This window comes from Phlebotomus argentipes, unplaced genomic scaffold (assembly GCF_947086385.1).
Source record: "Phlebotomus argentipes unplaced genomic scaffold, Phlebotomus argentipes genome assembly contig_8, whole genome shotgun sequence".
NCBI classification, from domain to species: domain Eukaryota; kingdom Metazoa; phylum Arthropoda; class Insecta; order Diptera; family Psychodidae; genus Phlebotomus; species Phlebotomus argentipes.
The window spans coordinates 1-20,121 of record NW_026776151.1 but is presented as its reverse complement, the minus strand read 5'-3'; the positions used below and the strand labels follow the sequence as shown (position 1 = coordinate 20,121).

Sequence of the window (20,121 nt, the reverse complement as noted above, 5' to 3'; positions counted from 1 at the left end):
TATCAAGGGTGGATGTGGAACAATATAACAATTGGAATTTGATCGCATGGCGTCAGAAACACGCGATTTACAACACCAAAAACAGTAAAAGATTAATGACTGTATTTTCGCTGGTGAGCCTTTGGAATGACGATTTCAGCGATTACTCAACCATGGACTGTTCAATTGGCGGGAGGACTTTGTCCTCCTCCCCGCCTTTTTCTTGGGGAATTCGCGACAAAAAGTGGTCCGCAAAAAAACGCATTGGAACTTAATCAATCTGATAAAGTTGATTCACTGTGTGACCAACAAAATGCGAGATAGAGAGAGAAATTTCAATTGGCAATTGCAGCATTTATTAACCATTTTGCGCATGCATTCTCACGAATTAATCGGAATCTTGTCGATGCATCGATTTGAATTGTCTGTCAATGAAAATTAATTTATCTCTCATCAAACAAACTTATCTCCAGACTGGCATAACAATGCAACACATCAGAGCAAGAGGAGAAATTGTCTGGAGCGTCTTTGGGAAGGGCACAACCAAGGAGGAGAAAATGCAAGCAGAAGTGGTGTACAGCTCAACAGAAATGTAACAATTCTTATGCTTAAGTCCGAGAGACCGCATTTGCATGCATATGATGCCAAGAAATACTGCAAATCTTGTTGAGTCCGAACATAACCTCAAAAAGACTAATTTGAACTTGGAAAATGTTTAATTAGGAAACTTTCAAAACAATTTTGGCTCAGAATCAGCAATTTTTGGATCTTTAGCAATTGATAACAAGCGATATTGTGATCTAGAAAGCTTCCACAATAAAGAGAAACTGGATGCATTGGAGGCTCTGCACATCTTCTTATCGCGAAATAGAAATGTCAATAAGAAGGAAGATTGTCAGATATTTAGAAGGATTCTAAAGTGATGCACAGATTTAAGGCATATTATCTTCCCCTTGGACACAACTGGGGAAATGTACAATTTAACACCCTCCTTTTGAGCACAATTTGCCGGCAGAAAAAAAAACACACGCATTCAGGAAATCACCCGATAAAGTTAAGCATTGATCTTGACAGTGAGCAACATAAAACTGGAGATATAATCATAAAAGTGTGACATAACTTCCAAACCATTAAATCATCTCTAAACAAATCTCACTCAATCAAGAAATCCTTTTTTATCGTTCCACCCGAACTCATTCGCACACACATAAAAGTGAGGAAAATGTAATCTCTTCTGGTCAAAAGTGTGGCACGATTTTTCCGTTGCCCTTTCCGCGCCAAATCCCCGCGCGCATCCTTGAGCATCGTTAAAAGGAAGGGGAGAAATGAGGAAAAGTCTTATGTTCCACCCTCCTCAATTGATTCTTATTCGCTGAGCATTTGGTCCTCTTTTCACCACGCAAATTTCTCTCCGTCACAGAATGAAGCACACATTTACCAATTTGCTGTTCTTTCACTCCACTGAGCAACATGCCGATTTAAATGGAAAATCCCCCTGAATTTGATGAAAACCCGTGAACAAGACGCTCATCTTACAATGTTGTTGGCTAAAGTTATTATTATTAAAAGGCTAAATTCTTTTCGCCATAAGATTTTTAGTCAATTTTCAAAGTAAATTCATCTTTGTACGTAAATTGAGTAATTTTTGACTACAACAATTGATTACAATTCATCAAATAAGACAGAGAAAAAATCAATTTTCTATACTAAAACATCTTTCTGTAGCACGCTTTTCCCACAATTTAAGCACTAAAAAGTACACACGGAATTCCGCAAACACTTCACACGAAGCAACAACCAAACTATTTATTATCTTAAATGAAAGATTTCAGTTTTCTCACTCGCTGATCTTCTAAAAATAACACTTCAACATTCAACTACATATATTCCCCTTAAAAATATGATTAATTACCTCGCCTAGAGAGCCACTTCACTAGGAAGGATAATTAAATAAGCCGAGAGATATTGGGAGCAAAGTAACACCTTAATTGAATTAAATAACATAATTCTCCTGTTGTTGCGTGAAAAATTTCATTATGCCAAAGAAAAAAAGCCCATCCGTGATGATTCGTTGGCCCACGATTCGCGCAAAGACTCTCGATGCAATTTATTAAATTCTCTCGCTTGTCTCTTTCACTTGTATTCTAATGATAATAATCGTCAGTTGATATGATCTCATTTTTTTCCCTCTCTCGCTCTCCTGACAGAAATTCCATTAGGACTCTCTAGCCACCCATCCGCAGCATCTCTCCCTCCATTTCGCCCTTTTCAATATGATTTCCATTAGCTGGAAACTCTATTCATCTGTTATCACTCCTGCTCCATCTCTCGTGATGCCATTCCGTGTCTGATTCTGTCTCCCACCAGTGTCGGGTCCATTCTTCTTCCTGGCGCGCACCATTTGGAGGATTCAGTTGATGATTTTTCATATACATTTAATTGTTTCCCATGGGAAAAACACACATACACAAGTGCATCCATCCATTCTCTCTCTTCATTTGTCCATCGACATCGTGCAAATTTCCCTTTCACTTCCCATCATCATTTCCAGCCCCAGACATCCTTCAATCACACGACAAGTCCTCACCCTCCGGTGCGTCCCCATTATCGTTACTTAATGGCACTTTGGCTTGCGAAAAAAGAGACATGAAAATTAATATCCGAAACAGAATTTTAAATGTATAACATCATTGATGAACACAGGGTGTAAGAATTACTCAAGAGAGTGAAGTTGAAACGGAGACTCACTTCAACCCCTCTCAAGACTCGCCAAATCCTCTGATGCGAAGACAAACCTGGGCGAGGGGAGTGGGTGAAATGGTGGTTTATGCCAAAAACAACCCCCACGCCAAGACACAACTCAACGCATCCCTTCAACCCGCCCAAACTTCCTTTGATACCCCGAGACGCGCCACAAGAGACCATGAGAAATATTGTTCAGTGTTTCACATTTCCTGCTGCAATAAATTCCATCGGAAAGTTGGACGACTATCAAAGAGCACCTCCCCCTTGTTCTCAAGACATCTCCGCCATGCAGACGTCCCTGCGTTTGTGCGTGCACTTTAGCCATCACACTCAACTTTCCAGCCACACTCCAATGAATTTCCCAAGACTGACTCCCCAAAACACACTCCAACAATTATCCCATCTCCTCTCGAGTGCTTCTGCAAAAAGTATTAGCAACTTTTTGAAATGATAAAGTCGAAAAGTTTCACTCAAGCAAGCTTTCAGTGGAGGAATTAGTTGGAATTTTTTACACTCTCAAATTGATCAACAACTTGGCAGCCAATTTTGTACTGCAATGCCATTAAATGGCTATTTGCTGCATGATTCAATATCACATCGAACTGTGCTTATTGATGATCCGCAATGCCAAATCCATAACTCACGAGTCCCCTAATCTTTCACCAACATTTTTGGCTCTTAACCCCTCGTCTTTGCACACCTCCTCGTTTGCGGTGTGATTTCGCCACATTAACCACATGCAAGTCGTATGAAAATTATGAATTGACGACTCAAGTAACACACTCAGAGATGCCTTCATCCTCCCCAAACCACTGCCTTCTGGTATTTATGTCTTCCACACTCTGCATCAGAGCCCAGAAAGGTCGGGGCAATGTGAAGAATAAATAAAGAATTAAAGCGTTTATTTCATTTTACAAATCATTCCGGTAAACTTTGGCCAAATGTTGAGAAAAATTCTTTCTCCCTTCATTTAATGTTTGCCGCCAAAAAGCCGTTAATATGCGAGGAAGGAGTTTTGCACACACACAAAAAAAACTCACGCTAATAACAGCTTGTTAATCTCATTTCTGTGAACACATATCAATAGGTAATTTAATATCCAGCAAATTTGCAAAAAATGTGATCAATCTTCAAGACTTTTTTTTACTTGCATTTTGCATCTCTGCCATTGTATGACATAAAGTGAGAATTATGTGTGCTGAAAAATGAAATACATAAATTATTATGAACTGGCTGAATGCCAGGTAAATTCATTTATTCATTCCTCTATCACTCGTCTTTCCTTCATTCCTCCTCTACCTTCCACTCTTTTATGCTGTTTTTCCTTCACTTTATTACACGCTTCTTGGGTTTCTCTGCCACACACCGTCTCTTTCCCACTTTCTTGGAAGATCCCCAAAATAATCGTACGATTCTTGGCGCGTCATTTCGACCACCAGCCGGCCGGCAAACATTTCTTTTTATGCCACGTTTTCTGTCTCTGTCTGTCTTTTCACCTCTCTTCACCGCAGTTTTTTTTCTGCAACACAACATACAGCTTTAGTTTGCCACTCAAAAATCGACATTTCAAATAATTACGACTCAATGATGCGAAAAGTGCAGCATTGCCAACGCTCTGGCTCTCCAGCATTTGTGAATTTTCACACACAAGTGTGTGTTTCCACTGCATTTTAACACCTCTCTTCTTGCTGAATTATATATTTCTGCACCCTGTTTTATTCATGAATGGAAATACAACACTGTTATTGAACTATTAAATAAACAACCACGCGTCACAGGTCAATGAGTAGAACAATATCAACTCAATGTCTCTCTCCTCTCAATACAACGTGTTTGTCTGCTAATTTGCATTGAAATTCACACCATAACCGATTCGTTTTTCTCTCTTCATAATCAAAAAATATATCTAATTTGCAGAAAATCTATATATGTACTCTTTCCCTCAACATCAAACAGAATTAAACAAATTGAAATTCTACACATGATGCCACACAAACTCACAGCAAAATAATCAATGATTCGTGTTGGCTCAAACTATGCCAAGTATTTCATCTCACTGACTCGAGAGCGAAGGATGAAATGAAGCTCAGCTTCGCCTAGGATTCGAACGGTATTAAAAAGCCTCAAGGGCAATTCTCTAGTTCCGGTCATTTTCCTCACCACTTGACCAATTTCCCTTTCGCACAATAGCCAACAATGCAGACAGATGGGATGAGTCAAGCCGTACAACTCTTGGTAATTGCAAAAGAGAGAGAGAGACGTTCTTGGAAAAAGACATGATTAACTTGAGGAATTGACTTTTCCATTGTTACAAACTACCACAGAATGGAATATTTTACTGATTATATAAAAACTGCCATAACAAATCATTAACACACTAGGCAAAAACTGCACTCTTGACCAACAAAACAGTAAATACTATTATTATTGCTCGGGGCAAATTCAAAGGTTCATCAGCTATTGCATAGAAATCATGGAGAAAAAGCAACAAACTCACTGCAATTTCTTTCTTTGGTGTGTTGCATGTGAAAAGTTGTGCTTTAAAAATTGTCAATACCGCAAAAAGAACATGTTTTAACTTTGCAATACACACACATGAATATTTCTGGACATTCTTTGACTTAAGATGCATTTTTCTCACATTTACCATACTCACCCGAAAGAGTCACTCTGAGTAACAAATCCTACAAAAAAATTGCACTTCATCTCATTTTTCTCTTACACTTTTCTCTCTGTCTCGTAGAATTTCACAGTGTTCTCTATAGAATTCTTTCAGCGAACTTCTTCCTTCCTTCTCTCTTTCTATCCACCTCTCATCATCTCTCCTTCCCATTGTATTCCACGCGATGGTTTTGTGTTGGATCGTCTCTTTCGCTTTGGCGCGCATTTCTCAGTCGCTCTCACACGCTCGGGAGGAAAACACTCAGGGAATATTATATGTTGTACACACAACACATCATCAAAAGTACACACAGCGTACAGAATTATTATCGGATCGCCTTCGACCGTCGAATAGTTGCCGTCCGTCAGTCAGTCACTGAGGCTACGAGAGAATGGAGTGCTGAGAGACCAACGCCTCAAGAGAGAGATTACACTCTTATCTACATCTTTTCCCTTCGCCAAAAGTGATTACTCAGTGTGGACCATCGCCAGAGGATCCCATTCAGCAGCAGCGCACTCAATATATAATTTCACTTCTCAAAACCGATACACATCAAATCACCAACAGAGCCACACACCGGACAAGGTTCAAAGAATGTCCATCGTTTGTGTCTCTAAAATTCGAAATATGAGATTGAAAGTCTCTCGTTTGTGAGTTGTGTTGAATCGGGGTGAATATATACACTTCTTCACAAAGTGATATGTAGTGAGAAATTGTCTATAAATACGTAATTTTACTATCTCTCGTGCGTGCTTTTTAGCTCTACAACACTCTCATCATCAGCACGACTATTTCTCATATACAAAAATAACAGCCATTGAACCGATACCCTCATTGTGTGTTTAGTTTCATTCAAAAACGATTGATTAAAATTGCTCAGTGCCTCTGTGGGAAAGTTGAGAAGTGAGAGAAAGAATCCTGAAATGAAGTTGCCATAAGTATATTTCCCCCCCTTAAATTGTGCACTCATCAGCCCGAATGTGATAAAACAAACTCCCAACAGTAAAAGCGTGTTAAGTAATCATATTCTCCACGTGTTGCACAAGACTCATCACCAGCAAAAATAGCAACGTATTGTGCTCAAGAGAGACTCATTCACGATTACCTACCAATTCAAACAGGTGAGAAAGTGGCCAAAGTCGTGAAGTATATTTTGCAAGAACCGGCTCAAAAAAGACACTCATCATGCTGAGTTCTTGAGCATTTTTGCCGGCAAAGACAGACCACGAGTGTGCACAAAAAAAAACCGGTAATTTATCTCAGATATACTCTCTAATTACCTATTTTTAGCTGTGTGTTTGTGTTGCTGTTCAGTAAAATGTGTGTGATACAATTTTCACCACACCACAAGTGAACACACGTAATATCAAGAGAAAATAAAACACTCAATCGCCGGTGTAGAATGCTTAGAATCGCAGGTGAACAGCAACATTTGCGCGAGGGATTCACTGTGAGTTTGCCGGAGAGTGAGAGGAGTGGTCAGAAAGTGGCTCAGCAAATTAATTTGATAAGATAAAAACGGCCCCCCGAATAATCTCCTCAGCCATAGTCACAATAAAAGTTAATAGCAAATTATTAACAGAGAAACGCTATGCAACCCAAATGAGACACGCAGTATAACACGTAAAAAAGAGTGGGAGAAAATCCAGAACCTTTACACCGAGTAATATGATAAGGAAAAGGCAACATTTTTGTGGCTCAGACAATCTTCGATATCGCACATGAAATTCAGTGATTCCGTGAAGTTGACTGCTGCCGGATGGCTTTGGCGCACACCAAACCACTCTTCATCATCGGCCCAGAAAACAGTTCATCAGCGTGACAAAATAGCCAATTCATCAGTGAACTTCAATCTTTGCGTGTGTATCAATTAAATTGATCTAATTCAATTTCTCAACTAAAACACACACACACACACACAAGAAGACAGTGGAGAATAAATTGAACCAATTCACGGCGAGACGAAATAAAAAGAATTGTGAAAAGAAATAGCAAATATTGAAGAAGCTGCATTTTTTGTTTCACCAGCAAAAATGGATTACAAATTAACACTTGGACTGATTGTATTTGTAGGAATTTTATCAATGAGGTGAGTAATAAGCTAAGCACATTCCAACCACATCAAATTACCTATCAAACAACCATGACTCAATATTTATGCATCATGAGAAATTCTACACACGATTTTTCAATTCAATATTTAATGAAATCCAGAGATTTCCATTAGTCAATTTGAAAAAAGGACCTCAAGCAATAGTTAGAGCGACAATTTACTCGATAACCTCACATGAACCCATAAAATTATACACTGACTCTCTTTCACTTCATTTATGATTCACTGACTTCGGATTTTCTTTACTTTAAACACACTCAAAAATTCGAAATTTAAATTTTGATTGAAAGCATGTCTTTAGCAAATTCCTTATGTACACTGTGAGCCTAAAGGAAGTAAATACAATAAGGTTCATTGATACAGTGTTGAAATCGCAAGTTTTGCCACAGGTAATTTATGGTCAGATTTTTTCTTCTTCTCCTCATTTTCACGATAAGAAATCAAAAGCGGAACATTTTCAATAGATTACTCTTCTCCTTGGTGAGAAATCTTCGAATTGATGGAGGCGTGGCAGATTTTTTTTTCAATTCATCATAATCAGCGAATCACCAAATTTCTTTTTTCATTCCATAGAAAATAGGATATTCAAATTTCTAAACTTATCTCGTTATTATTAGCACAATGTGTTTCAATAGTTCATCAAATCACAGTATTTGACGTTGACTCAAATGTATAAATTGCCCGGAGGTCAAGGACAAAATGATCGTGTGAGAAAATCAATAGAATTGTGCTGCAAAATGCAAAATTCATTCCTTATTGCAGAGACTTTGAGCGCGTAAAAATGCTATTATTTCAAATATTTCCATGTATAATTAAATTCTCCATAACATTGCGTGAATGTCCAACACTCACCATATGTTTCACGAAAACCACGCGACTTTCGTGACAATTTTTTTCCGCACCTTATCGCCTCAAAAAAAAAACATATTCCCACTGTAGGAGACACTGGGTGTTATAAATAATATTCTTGAGCTCAAAAGTACCATCAAGTGATGAATATTAGAGACGAAAAAAGGTAGGAATGCTTTTTCCACCAACAAACACACAATGATGCTGTATATCCATAAAGTGTCTGGGCTTTCATGGGTGCTGTTTCATCATTAAACGCGTGAAATTATCTTTTGCCAAATTGGATTGGATGGAAAGAAAAAGGGGGTTTTTATCAGTCGCTGGAAAATGAGACAAAGAGTCCAAGTAAATCCCAAGAACAATATTTGAATTAACATTCAACAATCTCACAAATAAGATGTGTGCCGAATTGCGCAACGAAAGATAAATGTTTTCTAATGAATTCTCAACTCCCTGTTGCAGATGTAGCATAGTAAAGGCAGATGTCACGGACGAGGAGTATGAAGAGTATGAGGATGAAGATTATATGGAAGAGAGTGAAAATCAAACTGATAAAGCGCCCGATAAGTCAATGGAGAGATTCAACATCACCGAATTGGCGGAAAAGGTGAAAGAGGCGTTTAGCGAAAAATCCGTTGAGTCAACTGCAGGGGAAGTGCTTGACGACGAGGAGAGTGACGCGGATGGGGAAATTCCTGCGCAAGAATGCCCAACGGAGTGCTCTTGCCTTCCGCACTCCTTTGTTGACTGCAGTCGGCGAAATTTGACACAAGTGCCCGCAAATCTGCCGCCAAACACCACATTTATCGATCTCAATCACAACCTCATCACCACAGTGCACATCGATGATTTCAGCAATGCGACGCACCTCAGAGAAATCCACCTGCGTGGCAATCAGCTGGCCAGCATTGATAAAATGGTAAGTCCATGTCCCCGCGACCCAAAGACACACCTCGTTGGAGAGATAATTGTCATATTTTAAAAGGCATTTGCCCAACTAGACCGGCTCGATAGTGTCGACCTGTCACACAATCATCTCAAGCACATCGATCCGGACACCCTGGCCCATTCACCAGACGTGAAGAAGGTGAACCTGAGTGGAAATCCACTGGAGATTCCAAAAGATGCATCACTGCTGAATGCACCGAGCCTGGAGGAACTCGACTTGAGTGACTGCAATATCAGCAATCTCCATCTCACCACCTTCACAAATCTGAGTGGTTTGGTGGCACTCAATCTCTACAACAATCCCATCGATGAGGTGAATTGATTTCCCCCACACATTCTTCGTCCATCCAATTCCTCTGACAATCTCTCAATTCTCTCCTCTCTGCAGAACTTGAATGTGGATGTGTTCAAACCACTGGAGAGTCTGCAGCACTTCCAGAGCATTACATTGCATCAGGACAACATTCCAGAGTTATGTGACAATCTCGTGTCCATAGATGAAATACGCTTTCCCACATTCATCCTGAGTTGCTTCGAATTGGCATCGGGATCGACATTTGAGGAGAGCATCGCCACGCATCCACCATCAACAGTGTCACCGCCACCAACATCCACAACGCCACACACTCCGTCAACCACCAAATCAGTCAGCGCAGAGTCCTCTGAGTCCACATCATCGACAACCGCTGCACCCGAAAATCGAAAGGACCTCAGTTCAATATCCAGCGAAGTTAGGATCATATCTATGGACAACAGCACAGAGGTCAGCAATATGACAACAACAGAGGACAGTGTGGCAAACACGCCAGCCAAAGGAATCGATTCCAGAGGCGTTGTTGAACTCTCAGCTGAAACTATCAACAACATCCTCATAGGTAATCCCATCGGCAATACAAAACCTTATCTTGCAAGTCCTCAATAACACCTTATTTTCCACTTTCGCAGGAATCATAATAATAGCCATTGTTGGACTGGCAATTGGCGTCATCTGCAGACGAGATTGCTGCGGTATTAAGACTAAAATGTGCCGAACGCGAACCAGAAGACCAGCCCCAACAGATCAAGTGAGACCAGCCGAAGAGGTGCCACTGAACAAGATAGGCTAGTCACAGATGTTAAGATCGCACTGCAAAAGAAGCGCTTTCCTTCGTTGAGAAGGATGTGAAATCGAATTTAAGAATTTTATATGTAAAGACACAAAAGAGCCACAGGATAAAAAAAAAGTGTTAGCAGAAAAGGTAGTGCGGAAGATTTCTTTTACCAAAAGTGTGTAAATAATAAGGTTAATAGTCACAATTATATTATTAAAAAAAAAACCAACGAACAAAATGTGTTGATATGCATCAACAGTTTTTTTTTAAATGAACATATATTCTTGAACATTGAGTTCAATTTCTATAAATTAATTTAAAATGGTTTTGAAGGACCTTTTTTTCTATTAAGTAAATATGTGTGAATGATTTAGTTGCAGAAACCAAAATTGTATAGTTCTCTTCAGGTATAGATTATCAATGATAAAAGAATATTATTTGTATTATCAAGAGGATGAATTGTAAAATATATAAGTTAAATAAATAAGCCAACGATAATTCCAAAAATAAAATATGGAAAATTCCCCCGCAATCTGATAACAATCTCTAAAAGCATTTCCACGACTACATCTAATTTATTATAAAACCTCGTTTGCCACCTCAAATGCTGTTAATGTATTGATAGTGTGATGATTTTACATTTTATTGACCTTTCAACTCTTCATGTGCGTCATTGAAAGGAAATTTATGATTGGTTTTTTAATACACTGGGTCAGTGATGACAAAGAAGTGTGCAATGATATATGGGCGAAGCTCCATTACTCGATATCATCGTTCACTGATATTTCTGATGATGTGGAAACCCAAGGAAATTGATCGACATGTATATTCAAAACAACATTCATAGATAAGGTGTGAAATCAAGTATGAAAATATTCTGTAGAATTGAGAGCATAAAAATAACCTTACATCGCATCTTCTTCATCACTTTATTAATTGATTTCTAAGAAGAAAATCTTGACCACACAAGGTATTCTTATGTGTTATTACACGATGACCCTAATTCTGATGCACTTGAAGTTCTGAACATTAAAGCAACATGAATGTAACTTCCCCACATGTTGATTGAGGGCGCTCGAGGTCTGATTACGACCGATTTAGCTTGACAGCGCGAGTCAAAATCACCGCGGGCAGTTATCAGTCTTCTGGTTGTTATTACGTAAAAATGGCTCAACTCCTCAGGAACTTCCGCAGCCTCAGAACCTTCTCCCCGATCATCAACAGACACTTCAGTGCTGCCAAGGAGACAGAGATTGAGGTGAGAATCTCCCTAAACTGATCATCCTGATCGAGACTTGATCGCCTCTCCTGTAATTCTAGTTGGAGTATCTCAAGGGTGACAAGGAAGGAATCGCCGTAGTCGCTCTCAATCGTCCAAGTGCCAAGAATGCCTTTTCACAATCCCTCGTGAACAAGCTGATCGACTCCGTGGATGCTCTGTGGCATGACAAGAACTGCCGCGTGGTTGTCCTCAGGAGTCTCGTTCCCGGAGCCTTCTGCACTGGTGCCGACCTCAAGGAGCGCTCCAAGATGACACCCGAGGAAGTGGTGAGGTTCGTGAAGAAGCTCCGAGGGATGCTGACGCAGATTGAACAGCTGCCAATGCCCGTGATCGCTGCCGTTGACGGATTTGCCCTGGGAGGCGGTCTGGAAATGGCTCTGGCGTGTGACATTCGCTGTGCTTCAGCTGATGCCAAGATGGGTCTCGTTGAGACACGCTTAGCCATTATTCCCGGCGCTGGAGGAACTCAACGACTTCCCAGAACTGTCAGTCCCAGCCTGGCCAAGGAACTTATCTTCACGGCGAAGGTATTCAATGGCACGGAGGCCAAGGAAATGGGAATCTGCACTCACACTGTGCCTCAGAATGACACCAAAGACGCCGCATACCAGAGAGCCTTGCAGATTGCCACCGAAATCCTCCCCAATGGACCAGTTGGCGTGCGAATGGCCAAGAAAGCCATCAACAATGGCATCCAGGTGGATATCAACACGGGATTTGCCATTGAAGAGGCCTGTTATGCCCAAGTAATGCCAACAACTGATCGTCTTGAGGGCCTGAAGGCATTCGCCGAGAAGAGAAAGCCCATCTACAAGGGTGAATAAGCGTCTTCTGTACACAGTAACAACACAAATTTATGTGATAAAGTGCATTTACAATCAGAGATATTTGTGAAAAGGCTTCAGTTTCACATTAAACTCCCAAGAGTTCCTGCAACTTTCTTTTGGTATCATCCGGAGATGTGACACTGTGTCCAACAGTTCGTGAATCAGCAAAGATTTCATGATCATTTCCACCTGGATCGGTTTTATCGCCGAAAAAGTGAATCTCCTTGAAGTTTCTACCTTTCGTGACATGGTTAAGGCAGTAGGATTTATCCCATCCTTTCGGGAAGACATCAAAGCTGATTTGACCACCAATACTGTAAGTGAGATCAATATTGGGAAACTGCTTCCTCAGCACCTCAATCATTCCTTTCCGCACTTCGTGCTCCTTGTCGTACTCCGCAAAGGCATTTCTCTCCTCACGCGTACAATTCCTTCCAATTGGCGAGATATTAATCATTCCACTTCGGAACTCAATGAACGTGCCACGTTTGAGTGGCAATTTGATCGTCGAGAGATGCTGAAGGTTGAAATTAACAAACTCCTGAATCTTCTCCTCTCCCAAGTGATTCTGCAGCGATTGTCGACTCTTCTCCTGACCACGCTCAATGTGAACAAGTCCATTTTCTGGGAAAACATAGTCCAACTCCTGAATTCTATCGCGACTGATTTGCTCAAACAATTTCTCCAAATCCGATCCACTCACGACGCCAAGTGTCGCCTTCGGGAGGACTTTGAGGTACAGGAAATCCTCCATTTCAGGAGTTATTCTCATCCTGGGACCCGTCAAAGTGCCATCCACGTCGAAGAGTAGGAGAATCTCGTCTCGCTTGAGATTTGTCATGATGGCTGGAATAAGAAAACACGCTCAAATAAAATACACTGGCAAAAAAGATAATAAAATCACGGTTTTTTACCCCGCCTTCTGGATCACGTGAAGATTGACAGAATATCCAAAGACGCCTTCAGTGTCTCTCAGTTACTTTCGCTGAAAGCTTTCACTACGTGTCTTGCTCAGTATATTTCTCATCACAGAATCCACCAAATAGAGAGAATATTTCTTCCACTCTGTGACTCGCGCTCTCTAGAGTCTCTGGGAAATTGATGTGGATGTGCGTGAAATTTTCTGATGAAATGATAGTGAAATATTTACTTTTCCTTATCGTTTCTGTGGCACTGTCATCGGCTGCACAGCCGGCAATTCTTGAGGTGCCACGTCCAATACAACTAGAGCCACCTTCGAAGCAAAATGTTCTGCTGCTCCTCGGTGAGTGTCTCGACTGTCTCGCCGTTCGCCCACAAACTACGAGTCTCGGCTGAGCACCCTGTTTGAATTAACATTCCGTTTCAGCCGATGATGGTGGCTTCGAGATGGGCGCCTATAGGAATCGCATCTGCCAAACCCCAAACCTCGATGCTTTAGCGAAGCAGAGTGTGATATTCAACAACGCCTACACTTCAGTCAGCAGCTGCTCTCCAAGCCGAGCAGCTCTGCTCACCGGCTTGCCGAGTCATCAGAATGGAATGTATGGTCTTCACCAGGGTGTTCATCACTTCAACACCTTCGATTCCATCGTCAGTCTGCCTAATCTGCTGGGAAGCAAGGGCAATATTCGCACTGGAATCATTGGAAAGAAACACGTTGGGCCGTCTGAAGTGTACAAATTCGATTTTGAGAGAACAGAAGAGCAATTTCCAATCAATCAAGTCGGCCGAAACATCACCAATATCAAGAACCTCGTGAAGGAATTCCTATCGTCCAACGACACTCGACCATTCTTCCTGATGGTCTCCTTTCATGATCCGCATCGCTGTGGACATGTGACGCCTCAGTATGGCAGCTTCTGCGAACGCTGGGGAAGTGGAGAGGAAGGAATGGGTCTCATTCCGGACTGGCATCCAATCTACTATGTCTGGGATGAGATTGATCTGCCTTTCTACGTTCCAGACACCGAACCAGCTCGAAGAGACGTCGCTGCGCAGTACACCACAATATCACGCCTTGATCAAGGCGTCGGACTTGTCCTGAAGGAGCTCCAAGACGCTGGCTTTGACTCCAACACCCTTGTGGTTTACACTTCAGACAATGGTCCTCCTCTACCGTCTGGAAGGACGAACTTTTACGATCCCGGCATTGCTGAACCAATGTTTATCCGATCGCCAGCATCAGATGCCCGTAAAAATGAAGTTAGCTACACTCTAACCAGCCTTCTAGACTTACTTCCAACCTTCCTGGACTGGTACGGCGTGCAATATCCCAAGAAAGCCAAGACAAAATTAACCGGAAAGTCCCTTTTGCCAATCATCACTGCTGAACCACCCAATGATCCCGACGCAGCCATCTTCGCTAGTCAATCATATCACGAAGTCACCATGAATTACCCAATGAGAGCCATCAGGACAAGGCGCTACAAACTGATTCACAATCTAAACTATCAAGCACCCTTTCCAATTGATCAGGACTTCTATGTGTCGCCCACATTCCAGGACATCCTCAACAGGACCATGACAAAACAACCTCTGCCGTGGTATAAGAGCCTCAAGCGATACTACCAGAGAGACGAATGGGAATTGTATGATCTGAAGCAAGATCCGGGAGAATTGAGAAATCTCTTTACCAACAAAGCCATGGATAAGGTGAAGGCGGAACTCCAGGAACGCCTGCAGAAGTGGCTGCAAGACACAAATGATCCTTGGCAGTGTGCACCGCACGGAGTCTTGCAAAATGTCGGAGAATTCAAAGATGATCCGCAGTGTTTGACTTTAGGACATTCAGATCTTTAACATCAAATGAATATTGAACACAAATTCATAAAATTTATTTCTAATCATATTTGCTCTCTAACAAGATTCAATAATAATAATGTAAGAAGCAAGAACAATTCTAATATTACAATTATTAATAAATATTAGTAACTGTGTATTTATAACTTTCATCTCAAAACCATTTACTTAAGCACTCAATAAACTTCATCTGAAATCTGTTTTAATGGTTTTAATTACTGAAATGCATGGAAACAACTCATGCATGCCCAATTTTTTGCTCTATCAGCATTTAAGTATTCTCAAGTAATCTTTTTTAGCACCGTGAGGTTGTAAAATGCTCACATTTTGCGCAGACGAAACTTTATGAGTCTGACGGAGCCCGAAAAATCATAAAGATAAGGCATAATTTTATTGAGAGGTCAAAAGTATTCAATGGAGTTTTGCCACCTTTCTGTCTGGTCATTGCACATTTTCCCACCCTTTATATAACAAGTAATATCATTATCTACACAATTCTGGGGCGTCTCAGTATAGAGAAATCAGCACAACTTCAAAGCAATCTATCAATTAATACAGCCAATCCCATTTGTTGTAGTGAAGGTTCTTATCTATCGTATTCAAGTGAGTGTTTCTCTCATTCACCTTCCGCACGAAAACTCTTCGATTTCCCAGCGGTTGCAGCGCTCGATAGTTGTCCACAAGCACAGATCCTTCAATTCCATTCGACAAGTGTCTGAATTTGTTCATCTGCGACACAGAAACGGGCAGTGGATCGGGAAAGAGAATCCACGTGACAGCTTCAGAGCACGGAGGAGTTGTGAGGGAGCCTTTGTACGTGTAGAATAATTGCGTGTCCACCGTTGAGATGAGCGAAGACAGCGAAAAGGTGAAATTGAGTGAATAAGTCCGATCAAAATCAGACACTGGACTCAAATTCCTCACAATAGTCGCCAATTCTCCACCGTCGTGCTCTTGAATTTGATAGAAGAATCCCAAAACTGTCAATCCATCACCATAATTGAGCGCCTCAGCAACATCTTTGTATTTTCGATTGCGGTGAATTATGTGCATTTCCATGGGATAGCGAATATCATTGAGAACATGCTCAGCACCGCGATTATTCTTGTCGCCCCAGTGAAAATGCAGACCTTCCAGTTCGTATTCACTCTTGAGTTTGCCACCGAATATGTAGGGATGCTTAATTCCCTGCTCAAGCTGCACACTGGTTGGCTTGGGAATCGTCAAAGACACTGAATGGCCATTGTTGTGGATCAAAATTGGTCCTGGAAGTAAATTGTGATAACCCACCAATTCCAGTGCTGGCATTGGTAAGTGAAAGGCCTGAAAGGAGGAAAGGAAGACCTCAAGTTCAGCAGCAAGGCAAAGTGAATTGCTCTAAATACCCTTCTGGAATTGATAGCAATTGGTGATTGATATTTTCCCGAGCACGTTCCATGTTTCCTCGACCATCTTCTCTGCTCAGCTTGACTGTATCCAAAGCGATGGCAATCACCTGAAAAGCACATGAAAATCGCCTGACGATCAGTTTCAATACAAGTCAATTTGCACGCGTGAACATGCGCACATCACGTTTATTTGCAGTAAAATTTGAGAGCAAATATAACACCAAAAAAAAATGATCATATTCAATATTAAATTTACACAGTTTACATCTGGGGAAAATCACCTCTCAAAACACACAATATTGACGCCAGACTCTTCAGACATGCATTATATAAATGACCAAATGGAGAGAATTAGCATGAGATTTAAATCTAGGTGACAAGATATTTTCCCTTAACGAGCCAAGCAATTTAGCATATTTTTCTCTCTCTCTCACTCTCTCGTTTATCATCAAATTTGTGCAATTCACGTGATGTGCAATTCTAGAGCAAATATATATTTAGTGAGGAAAAACACAAGTCTTACCTTCAAACACCTGAACAAGAACAAATAGGCTGAGCAAATGGCACAATTGATGTGATCCGCGAATCTTCATCGTCACTTCTTTGCACTTATTGTTCCTTTTTCACGTAAATTTTCACTCACCAAATGATCAAATAGACTCACAATCTTTGAGTCTTTTCACTCAAGACACACATAAAGGCGAAAAAAAACTCTTATTTAGTTAATTGACGTACTAATTCAAACAATGTCTTATATTTCACTGTGTTTTAACGAATACAACGCGACTTGATCACTGTGGCAACAACACTCACTGGAGAGACGATAGATTAGCAAATGCAATTGACACCATCAGCGACAGATCACAATTTTATATCCCAGTGAAATTCTCCCCACCAAATTCACTGGCAATTTTTCTCAACAAACACTCTTCTTGCGCCCTCCCAGAATTCTTAAGTGTGAAAATCTCATTGGGGAACGTTCGCTCAACACCTGCAGAGCATTCAAATCAACCCCGAAAAGTGGGGATTAAGAATAGAGGGAGAGAGACAGAGAGAGATCATCGAAAGAATATTTATAGACAGCGGGAGGAGGAGATAAAAAAAAACAGCCACTAAATCACTCTTTGACAGCATGAGGAATTAAAGGATTCTCTTCTGTCGCGCACATTCCGCACACCCACAAAGTGAACAGAATTTAAATTAAACACGCTGGCCAAACACACAAATTAATTAATTACTAATTATCACACGTCTAAATGGGAAAAAATCATGGTCAGGGTCTCAAGAGATTCTTCTCCTTCCTAAGCGTAAATTTTGACAATCAAATTAAAGCCATGGCGTTACATTCAACGCGTTCTAGAAGTGTGTTCATTTGATCTTGTCTGTCTCTCTCTTTTTTGCAAGACTTTTCACGTGATAACGAAACAGTTTCGTAACACGTCAATTTCACTCTTATATAGAACATTATTTAAACTTTTCGTACAAATAAGACCAAATATTGCGAATCGATGTGGTTTATTTCTATCACTTCATACTTAAATATCTTCTTTTAATGACGTCAGAATAAAATTTGCTTCAAACTGCCCTTTAATTGACTTGTTCAACTGAATTAATTTGTCGAAGAGGAAACACCATAACATAAAGATATCAAATAAATCAATGCATTGTAAATTAACTTTTTGCTTCTTCTAGCCGACTCTAGCATTCCACTCACTTATAAATTGATTTATCTGATGTGAAAATAATGTCTTTAACGTGACAAAACTATTAATCCACTCAATCTCTTCAACTCTTTTGGCGTCTGGCGGAAATTACCACGAAATAATGCTAGATTTTTAAAATATTACCTATGTTTAAGAATTCACTTTGATAATTACTGAAAATTATTAACTTATCCGATGGTAATTTGACAGGAAATTATTTTAATTCTAAAAAACCTGTGTTTTAAGATTTAAAATACATCATGTATGAGAAATGTATGAACATAAGAAATTTTGTCTTGATAATGCTAAATTTCTTTAACTGCTGATTCCACGTTAATCAAATCATAATCAACACAACCAAGTGCACGACGTAAATACTTCGTAAATACGTATTTCGCAAACTTCTACTCACTGCGGCGACTTCGCGGCGTGATTCTTGCGGTGCTTCTCAATCATCTTCTTCTCCTTGAAGATCTTCGGGCAGATGTCACAGGAGAAGTAGATCTCCTTGTTGCTCTCGCGAGAGATGAAATTGTTAATACGAAGACTTCGGCGAGTCGCAATGGTGATTTTTGAAGACACATTTGGTGACGCTTCCTGCCTTGGCATCTCTCCGCGACTCGAATCCTCCGGAGGAATGTTCTCCTTCTCTGCAGCCCCCTTGATGTCAGCCGGGAAGAGTTGCCTCTTCACTTGAGCAGCAGACTTCTTCCTTTTCTTCTTAGGCGTCGTCACGATTGGAGTAAACATTGGACGTTCCTGGCAATTTGGTGCTTGCTTCTTGAAGATCTGCTTTCTTATTCTGGGTTTTGTCACTGTTGCGGGAATTACAGGAATCGTAATCTCGGCCTTTGGCATTTCTTCCGCATCAGTCCCCAAATTGATCTCCTGCTCGTCCTCCGAAGATTCCGTCACAACTTGCAGCGGAGGTTTCAAGATCACAAACTTCGGGACCTCGACAGAAGCCGTCGTCGTCGCTGCGGGCTCAGCAACTTGAGCAGGCACCTCTGCGTTGTCCTCCCCGGGAATAGTGAAATAAAGAGGTTCGCAGATTTGCTGCTCCTCAGGAGATTTCACTGGCGGGGAAAGTTGCGGCGAAGCATCAGGAAACATTGCAACCTCTTGATAGTTGTCCAGGAAATCTGACAAAGAAGTCATTGTGTCAATCAAAATACGCCTTTAAAGAGAAATTAAGGTAAATTAAATACCAAAATCCGAAGCATCAACATTGATCTCTGCAATATTGAAGTCCTCAACAATGGAATCCACATCAACTCCCTGGTCGATCAAAATCTCCATTGCCATCAAGTCGACAGCATCAAATCCCACTTTCTCAGGATATTCAGTCACTAAGGATAAATCAGGCACCTTTGAAGCTGTAAATTGATCGCAATTACATCACAAGTTTCGTTCTAAAAAAACCTCCATGTTGATTTTTTTTTACCTTGAAACATTTCTGCCAGCGAAATTCTCTCCTTCACATCGGGAGTATCACTCAACTTGACTTGAATCAGATGTAGTGTATTCTCTATGAAGGAATTGAATGTGTTATTCACGTGATTATCCTTTAATATCGAGGCAAATCTCAGAATTTCAAAAGGACACTCAACAAATCCATTCCAACTTGATTTTGTCTCTCACTGATTGCAGCACCATCTAGCAATGGATTGAGGTGATTGCTCATTCGGACAGCTTTCGTGATTTTTCGGGTGGTTTTCGGGACGAATTTGGTGTCAATTTTGCCACAAGAGGT

At 40.7% G+C, this 20,121-nt stretch overlaps 6 protein-coding genes and 1 long non-coding RNA gene across 7 annotated transcripts; 3 read left to right on the top strand and 4 right to left on the bottom strand.

Annotated features, from left to right (window-relative positions):
- Window positions 1-4,302: 4,302 nt before the first annotated feature.
- LOC132261384 (uncharacterized) lies at window positions 4,303-6,331 on the bottom strand. The gene is made up of 2 exons (XR_009468425.1): window positions 5,381-6,331; window positions 4,303-4,434 (listed from the first exon to the last, which is right to left on the bottom strand). It is a non-coding gene; the product is annotated as an uncharacterized LOC132261384 (long non-coding RNA).
- A 7-nt stretch (window positions 6,332-6,338) lies between these two features.
- LOC132261372 (oligodendrocyte-myelin glycoprotein-like) lies at window positions 6,339-10,908 on the top strand. Its single transcript, XM_059760175.1, has 5 exons — window positions 6,339-7,475; window positions 8,811-9,267; window positions 9,334-9,609; window positions 9,685-10,171; window positions 10,242-10,908. The coding sequence occupies exons 1-5, from the start codon at window positions 7,420-7,422 to the stop codon at window positions 10,400-10,402; spliced, it is 1,437 nt and encodes a 478-aa protein (XP_059616158.1). The 5' UTR covers window positions 6,339-7,419; the 3' UTR covers window positions 10,403-10,908.
- Window positions 10,909-11,431: 523 nt separating this feature from the next.
- On the top strand, window positions 11,432-12,552 carry LOC132261152 (methylglutaconyl-CoA hydratase, mitochondrial-like). The gene is made up of 2 exons (XM_059759755.1): window positions 11,432-11,645; window positions 11,708-12,552. The coding sequence occupies exons 1-2, from the start codon at window positions 11,553-11,555 to the stop codon at window positions 12,491-12,493; spliced, it is 879 nt and encodes a 292-aa protein (XP_059615738.1). The 5' UTR covers window positions 11,432-11,552; the 3' UTR covers window positions 12,494-12,552.
- Window positions 12,523-13,694, bottom strand: LOC132261398 (phosphomannomutase-like). Its single transcript, XM_059760198.1, has 2 exons — window positions 13,411-13,694; window positions 12,523-13,342 (listed from the first exon to the last, which is right to left on the bottom strand). The coding sequence occupies exon 2, from the start codon at window positions 13,335-13,337 to the stop codon at window positions 12,582-12,584; it is 756 nt and encodes a 251-aa protein (XP_059616181.1). The 5' UTR covers window positions 13,338-13,342; window positions 13,411-13,694; the 3' UTR covers window positions 12,523-12,581.
- Window positions 13,628-15,732, top strand: LOC132261455 (N-sulphoglucosamine sulphohydrolase-like). Its single transcript, XM_059760284.1, has 2 exons — window positions 13,628-13,760; window positions 13,845-15,732. The coding sequence occupies exons 1-2, from the start codon at window positions 13,628-13,630 to the stop codon at window positions 15,275-15,277; spliced, it is 1,566 nt and encodes a 521-aa protein (XP_059616267.1). The 3' UTR covers window positions 15,278-15,732.
- Window positions 15,733-15,773: 41 nt separating this feature from the next.
- LOC132261445 (carbonic anhydrase 2-like) lies at window positions 15,774-17,258 on the bottom strand. Its single transcript, XM_059760272.1, has 3 exons — window positions 17,189-17,258; window positions 16,663-16,772; window positions 15,774-16,600 (listed from the first exon to the last, which is right to left on the bottom strand). Exons 1-3 carry the CDS (start codon window positions 17,256-17,258, stop codon window positions 15,827-15,829), a joined length of 954 nt encoding a protein of 317 aa, XP_059616255.1. The 3' UTR covers window positions 15,774-15,826.
- A 922-nt stretch (window positions 17,259-18,180) lies between these two features.
- On the bottom strand, window positions 18,181-20,008 carry LOC132261321 (uncharacterized). The gene is made up of 3 exons (XM_059760108.1): window positions 19,813-20,008; window positions 19,577-19,744; window positions 18,181-19,510 (listed from the first exon to the last, which is right to left on the bottom strand). The coding sequence occupies exons 1-3, from the start codon at window positions 19,820-19,822 to the stop codon at window positions 18,777-18,779; spliced, it is 912 nt and encodes a 303-aa protein (XP_059616091.1). The 5' UTR covers window positions 19,823-20,008; the 3' UTR covers window positions 18,181-18,776.
- Window positions 20,009-20,121: the final 113 nt, after the last annotated feature.